Genomic DNA, 7,088 nt, shown 5'->3' with positions numbered 1-7,088 from the left:
ACACCCTTCCCCAACACCCATCCCCCAAAACCCTCTCCAAATATTTTTGCAGGGGACGCTCCGAATGGTCGTCAAGCTGCTGACAGATCTGGTCGAGACGCTGTAGGGGGGGGGGGGGGGGGCTCCTCGGGGCGGCTATCTAGGGGCGGTCGCGCCGAGCCACTCTTTTCTTCCGCCTGGGAGGAGCCCGGGTCGGCGCGCGCGCGATCTGCGCCGCGAGGCGATCTTGCCGCTGTCTCTGGAGGCAGGTGTGGTGTCTGCGGCTGCCGCACCAGCGTTGTCCTGCCCTGCCCCGCTCCGCGGCGCGTACGCGCGCGTCGGAACTGTAGTCATAAGTTAGCCGCCGCCCGGCGCGGCTTGGTCCCTGGAGCGTGACTGTCGCAATCCCGCGTGGCCCGGGTGCCAGCGCGGTAACTCCACATTGTGCTCGGGTCTAGCTGTGTAGGGCCGTGCGCGCCCTAGTGTCACCGGGGTCTCATGTCGTGGTGCGTTATGCTGGTGTAGTAGCGATGCACACGGTCTTGGGGGCATGCGCATGTGTTTCCTTTTAAGCGCTTTATGCATGTGAGTAGTTGCTTGCGCTCAGGTGTAGGTTGTTTTTGCTTGGGCGGCACTCATGCCGGGGTAGGTAGGGTAGGTCTGGGCCCTCCCGTTGGGTTTTTCCCTCTCTTCACGCCGGAATTTTCACAGCAGAAAAAGAAATCTTCCGCCAAAATCACGATGTCAACCCTCCCCAAATGGGTGATCTGATGCTTGTAGGGCTTGAGAGTGGCCTGCCATGTCACAAGAAGGACTGTGGATGCAGGAGAGTACCACCAACCATCACTTTAGTTGGTATGTGGTACCCCACCTTCACCCTCGAGCGATTTCTTTTTTAGTTTCCCATAAGTAGGGTAGGTAGGTAGGTAGGTAGGTAGGGGCACCGCAGGGGCCGGCCGGGTTTTTCCAGAATTTCAGCATGAGTGCCGCCCAAGCAAAAATAACCTACACCTGTTGCGCTACGGCTTTACTGGTACCACCAATTTAATATTTTCGTTTTTCGCACGTTGTCACGTAGACTGCGGAGCTTTTTTACGAGCCAGTAAGGTAAGGTAAGGTAAATTTCTCCGCCGAGAGGCACGACGTCGCCAATGCCCAATCAAACACGGGCGAGGCGGGCGGGAGCGGCCATTGCTGTGGCGAGTGCTAAGGAGAGCGAGAGAAAGTGCGTGTACGGCCGCAGCCGACGGAGCGCGTGCGCCCGACCGCCCTCTTGCCGGCGACCACGGCGCCGCCGCCCGCCGGACCAGCGCCGCCGCCTCGCCCTCGCCGCCCGCGGCGCGCCGCAGCGGCGTCGGCTCGCCCTCGTGCAGGCTTGCGCCGCTGCGCAGGAGGGAGGTGGCGCGGGCGGCGGTGAGGGTCTCAAGGTGCGCGAGCGGCGTCCAGCCGCGGCTGGCGACCAGCCAGGCGGCGAGGTCGGCGTGGCCTTCTTCGGTTGCAACCTCCTCGGGCGTGCCGAAGGGCGTAGCGGCGCGGGAGGCGCCGTAGGAGGAGAGGAGCTTGGCGACGTCGAGGTGGCCGCTGAAGCATGCCATGATCAGCGGCGTGGCGCCTTGCTCATCGGCCTGGTCGATCGCTGCGCCAGCCTCGAGGAGCAGCCGGGCGATCTCGAGGTGGCCATTCTGGCACGCGATGGACAGCGGCGTGGCGCCGTTGTTGCGGGCTTGGTTGACCGCCGCGCCAGCGTCGCGCAGCAGCCGGGCGATCTCGGGGTGGCCCTTCTGGCACGCGATGTACAGCGGCGTGGTGCCGTCGTTGCGGGCTTGGTTGATGTCAGCGTCGGCCTCGAGGAGCAGCTGGGCGCACTCGAGGTGGTCCTCCTGCGTGGTACCCTCCTTGTTGGCCTGGTCGACTGAAGCGCTGGCCTCGAGAAGCTGCTGGGCGCACTCGAAATGCCCCTCCTGGCACGCAACGTACAGCGGCGTGACGCCTTCCGCGTCTGCTTGGTTGACCGTTGCGCTGGCCTCGAGAAGCAGCTGCACGCACTCGAGCTGGCCTCTCTCGCACGCGATGTACAGCGGCGTGAAGCCTTCAGCGTCTGCTTGGTTCACCGCCGCGCCAGCCTCGAGGAGCAGCCGGACGCAGTCGATCTCGCCGTTGAAGCTCGCAGCGCTCAGCGGCGTGGTGCCGTCGCTCATTGCTCGGTCAACTGCCGCGCCGACCTCGAGGAGCAGCCGGGCGATCTCGAGGTGGCCCTTGTCGCACGCGATGAACAGCGGCGTGACGCCATTCTCCATGGCCTGGCTGGTCGCCGCGCCAGCCTGTTGGAGCAGCCGGACGCACTCGAGGTGGCCCCCCTCGCTCGCGAGGAGGAGCGCGGTACTAGCGCCGTAGCTGTCAGCCGCCCCGACGCTCGCGCCGCCCTCGATCAGCAGCCGCACCGCCTCGGCCTGCCCGTGCCGAGCGGCCCAGGTCAGCAGCGTGTCCTGCTTCTCTCGGTGTCGTGCCGCGCGTCGAGCGTGCCGCGCGTCCGCCGCCCGGAGAGGAAGGCACGCAGCCAGTTTTGTGTTTTGGTTATTTGTTGTCTCCGTTTCTTCAAACAAGAAGCCACAAAAAACAAATGCAGTCCAACGCCACCAAGCGAGAGCGAGAGAGAAGAGGGGCGAGATCCTGGGGGGTTGGCTGCCACGAAGAAAACAGGACCAAAGCAGTCATCATGTCATCGCAGACGCACCACCACCCTTGGCAGCACAAAGCCGCGCCAGATGTCCGCCAGCTCTGGAGCCGCTCCCTCGCGGCTGTCGAAGCGCTCCTCGTCCCAAGCGATCAGGTAGCCCAGCCGCATCACCTCGACCGCCCGCTTGCGAGCCGCTGTCGGGAAGAGCTCGTGCGACTGCGGCGACCACTCCGCCGCCTTGAGGATGAGCCTGCCCACCGCCACCGCCGCGGCCGCTGGCTCCAGGTTGGCCGGCCTGAGGGAGGGCAGAGGTGTGTCAAAGAGAGGATCCGGCGAGTCGGGGAGAGACCATTGCAGTGCGCGCCTCAGTGCGAGTGCCTTGGCCTCGCCCGCCACGCGCACGCCGAAGCGAGCCGTCGAAGCGTTTGCGGAGACGACGACGCCGACCTTGCCGTTCATCGAGGGCCGCGAGACGAGAGAGTGGATCGCGACTGTGGAACCGACGGCCGCAGCTGTCGGATCCGACTCGCCCCACGAGCAGAGGACGCGCGCCCGCTCGAGGGCAGAAGGCGCGCCGGCGAGCGGGTCGGCGCCGCCGCGCAGCAGCGCCCGCGCCCGCTCGACGGTGAGCGCCTGCGGAAGAGGGGCAATGGGCGTGAGGACAGCGCGCTCACGCCTTCGGCCGCTAGTCTCGGGCACGCCTCGAGATGCTGGAGCGGCGTCCAGCCGCGGCTGGCGACCAGCCAGGCGGCGAGGTCGGTGTGGCCTTGGCTGTTTGCGGCCTCCTCGGGCGTGCCGAAGGGCGTAGCGGCGCGGGAGGCGCCGTAGGAGGAGAGGAGCTTGGCGACCTCGAGGTGGCCCTGGTGGCACGCTGCGAACAGCGGCGTGGCGCCTTGCTCATCGGCTTGGTTGACCGCCGCGCCAGCCTCGAGGAGCAGCTGGGCGATCTCGAGCCGGCCCTGCTGGCACGCCATGAACAGCGGCGTGGCGCCGTTCTGCTTGGCTTGGTCGATCGCTGCGCCAGCCTCGAGGAGCAGCCGGGCGCACTCGAGGTGGTCGTGCTGGCACGCGATGTACAGCGGCGTGGCGCCATCCTGCTTGGCTTGGTTGACCGCCGCGCCAGCCTTGAGGAGCAGCCGGGCGCACTCGAGCTGGCCCTCCTGGCACGCCATGAACAGCGGCGTGACGCCGTCGTTGCGGGCTTGGTTGACCGCCGCGCCAGCCTCGAGGAGCAGCTGGGCGCACTCGAGGTGGTCCTCCTGGCTCGCTATGAACAGCGGCGTGGTGCCGTTGTCCTTGGCTCTGTTGATCGCTGCGCCGACCTCGAGGAGTAGCCGGGCGCACTCGGGGTGGCCCTTCTCGCACGCGGCGTACAGCGGCGTGGCGCCATCCTGCTCGGCTTGGTTGACCGCTGCGCCGGCCTCGAGGAGCAGCTGGGCGCACTCGAGCTGGCCCTTCTCGCACGCCATGAACAGCGGCGTGGCACCGTCCTCGTCCGCCTGGTCCATCGCGACGCCGGCCTCGAGAAGCAGCCGGGCGGCCTCGAGCTGCCCCCTCTCGCTCGCGATGGACAGCGGCGTGACGCCGTGCTCTGTGGCCTGGTCAGTCGCCGCGCCAGCCTCGCGCAGCAGCTGGGCGCACTCGAAATGCCCCTCCTGGCACGCAACGTACAGCGGCGTGCGTCCTTCAGCGTCTGCTTGGTTGACCGCGGCGCCAGCCTCGAGGAGCAGCCGAACGCAGCCGATCTCGCCAGTCAAGCTCGCAGCACTCAGCGGCGTGGCGCCTTCATCATCGGCCTGGTCGACCGCCGCGTTGGCCTCGAGAAGCAGCCGGACGCACTCGAGGTGGCCCTCCTGGCTCGCGATGGACAGCGGCGTGGTGCCGTGCTCTGTGGCCTGGTCAGTCGCCGCGCCAGCCTCGCGGAGCAGCCGGGCGCACTCGATCTGGCCCTCCTGGCATGCAATAAACAGCGCGGAAGCGCCGCCGCCATTCGTCGCCCCGACGCTCGCGCCGCCCTCGAGCAGCAGCCGCACCGCCTCGGCCTGCCCGTGCCGAGCGGCCCAGGTGAGCAGCGTGTCCTGCTTCTCGGTGTCGTGCCGCGCGTCGAGCTGGGCCGCGAGCGACGTGCCGCGCGTCCGCCGCCCGGAGAGGAAGCCGCGCAGCCAGGCCAGGTCGCCCCGAGCCAGGTCGGCGAGCTGGGTTGGGAGGATGGCGCCGCTCATGCCAGCCAGTCAAATTTCTTTTCTTTGGACTACATTGGGCCCGGACGTAAAATTCTTTTTCTTTGACTTACCCGGGCCTGGCCCCAGAGACTCGTGGTCAGGTGGGAGCAGGCGGACATCGCTTCCAGGGAGGGGGGCGCACTTCTGCTCACGCCCCACCCCCCCTATGTGGTGAAGCCTCTGGGGGGGTCGGGACCCCCCCCCTAGCATGTGGTGAAGCCTCTGGGGGGGGTCGGACCCCCCCCCTAGCATGTGGTGGGCACCCCCCGGGAGGTCGTGGGCTAAGAATACCCGCCAGAGAGCCGATTTTGCCCCCAAAATTGTGAAATCGTGGCTGAAAGACCGGTATGTTGGGGAATCTGACCAGTCTCAAGGCTCATGTAGCTCCAAAAGATGATTTTCCCCTCGAAAATGCTGCAAAATGAGGCGTAAAATCAAGGGCCCGGAGGGTCTGACCACGAGTCTCTGGGGGGGTCCTCGGCCACGACCCCCCCCCTAGCATGTGGTGAAGGTGCTGGGGGGGGCGGGACCCCCCCCCCCAGCATGTGGAAGGTATTTTAAGGACAGTCACCCAGTCCGATGGAAGGTAGTTTATCGCCGTCACCCAGGCGCAGGATGCTTTACGCCGCATTCCCGGCGACCTTCCATGTGGGCCAGCTCCGTGGGCCAGCTCCGTGGGCCAGCCTCCGTGGGCCAGCTCCGTGGGCCAGCTCCGTGGGCCAGCTCCGGAAGGTAACCGTCTGCCCAAGGCGGTGCCTCTCTGCGTCCGTCGCGTTCGGCGCCGGTGCCAGTGAGCGTCCGCAGGTTCCTCGCGCGTCCGGCTGGCCGGTGCCGCGAGCGTCCCAAAGTGGTACCTTGCAGGCCCGGCTTCTAGGCGCCACAGCATTGGGCTTTAGGCGCCACAGCCTGACTGTGCAAGCTTCCGAGCAGACGGGTTTGGATGCTTTGCGCCGCATTCCTGGCGACCCGCCAAGAGCCTCCAGGGAGACGGCGGGTGGGTGGCTGAGCCGGCTCGGCTTCTAGGCGCCACAGCATTAGGCTTTAGGCGCCACAGCCTGAGCCCCGCCGGCGGTGAGGGTCCACCAGACGGGTACCAGCTGCCGGGGTGGCGACGGGGGGCACCGCCGCCAGGGCGGCGGGGCGCAGCGCAAAACCGCCACGCCGCCGCCGAGCATGCCGCAGCAGCGGACCGCGCCCAGCCTCTGGGCGCCACAGCATTGGGCTTTAGGCGCCCAGTCTGGGCCCCGCCGACGGTGAGGGGTCCGCCAGACGGGTGCCAGTTGCCGGGGCGGCGACGGGGTGCACTGCCGCCACGACCCGCCGAGATGCCTTGTCGCTATCAGGCGCAAAATCGCCACGCCGCCGCCGAGCATGCCGCAGCAGCGGACCGCGCCCAGCCTCTGGGCGCCACAGCATTAGGCTTTAGGCGCCACAGTCTGAGCCCCGCCGACGGTGAGAAGTCCACCAGGCGGGTGCCAGTCGCCGGGGCGGCGACGGGGTGCACTGCCGCCACGGCGGAGGGGCGCAACGCAAACCGCCACGCCGCTGCCGAGCGCGTCGTGGCTCGGCTGGCAGCGCGCGTCGCAGAGGGCAAGAGGCGAGCGCGCCCCACCGCAGCGAGAGGCGCTGTCGGGCCCACCAGAACAGGCGCCGGGACAGCGACAGGGCGCACCGCCGCACGGCGGCGGAGCGCAACGCGAGCCGTCCTCGCTAAAGACCGCCGCCTCCGCGGAGTCAGGCAGCACCGACCCAAGCCCCGCGATGAAGGCGATCATCAGCAGCGTGCGGAGGAAGTCCTCGCTAAAGACCCCCGCCTCCGCGGAGTCAGGCAGCACCGACCCAAGCCCCGCGATGAAGGCGATCATCAGCAGCGTGCGGAGGAAGTCCTCGCTAAAGACCGCCGCCTCCGCGGAGTCAGGCAGCACCGACCCAAGCCCCGCGATGAAGGCGATCATCAGCAGCGTGCGGAGGAAGTCCTCGCTAAAGACCGCCGCCTCCGCGGAGTCAGGCAGCACCGACCCAAGCCCCGCGATGAAGGCGATCATCAGCAGCGTGCGACCACACCGCCGCTGAGCGCGTCGTGGCAGCCGAAGGCGCCGCGGCTCGGCTGGCGACGCAAAGGAAGAGGCGAGCGCGCTTCACCGGCGGCGAGAGGCGCTGCCGGGCCCAACAAATATGTGCGCCAGGACAGCGACGGGGCGCACCGCCGC

At 67.9% G+C, this 7,088-nt stretch overlaps 2 protein-coding genes across 2 annotated transcripts in view; one reads left to right on the top strand and one right to left on the bottom strand.

Moving 5' to 3' along the window:
* EMIHUDRAFT_445591 (hypothetical protein) overlaps nt 1-572 on the top strand; it is a gene marked incomplete at its 5' end in the record, with an annotated part of 2,149 nt that extends 1,577 nt beyond the window's left edge. Inside the window, one exon of the mRNA XM_005767837.1 lies at nt 53-572. Coding sequence (XP_005767894.1) covers nt 53-375 — 323 coding nt within the window. The remainder of the gene's footprint in view (nt 1-52) is intronic.
* Nucleotides 573-2,698: 2,126 nt separating this feature from the next.
* EMIHUDRAFT_245853 (hypothetical protein) lies at nt 2,699-3,115 on the bottom strand (the record flags this gene model as incomplete). Its single annotated transcript, XM_005767836.1, has 2 exons — nt 2,699-2,951; nt 3,006-3,115. The coding sequence occupies 2 exons, from the start codon at nt 3,113-3,115 to the stop codon at nt 2,699-2,701; spliced, it is 363 nt and encodes a 120-aa protein (XP_005767893.1).
* Between the last annotated feature and the right edge of the window lie 3,973 nt (nt 3,116-7,088).

This window comes from Emiliania huxleyi (assembly GCF_000372725.1).
Source record: "Emiliania huxleyi CCMP1516 unplaced genomic scaffold EMIHUscaffold_479, whole genome shotgun sequence".
Classification (NCBI taxonomy): Eukaryota; Haptophyta; order Isochrysidales; family Noelaerhabdaceae; genus Emiliania; species Emiliania huxleyi.
Note: the sequence above shows the minus strand (reverse complement) of the source record. Positions and strands in the feature narration are given on the sequence as shown.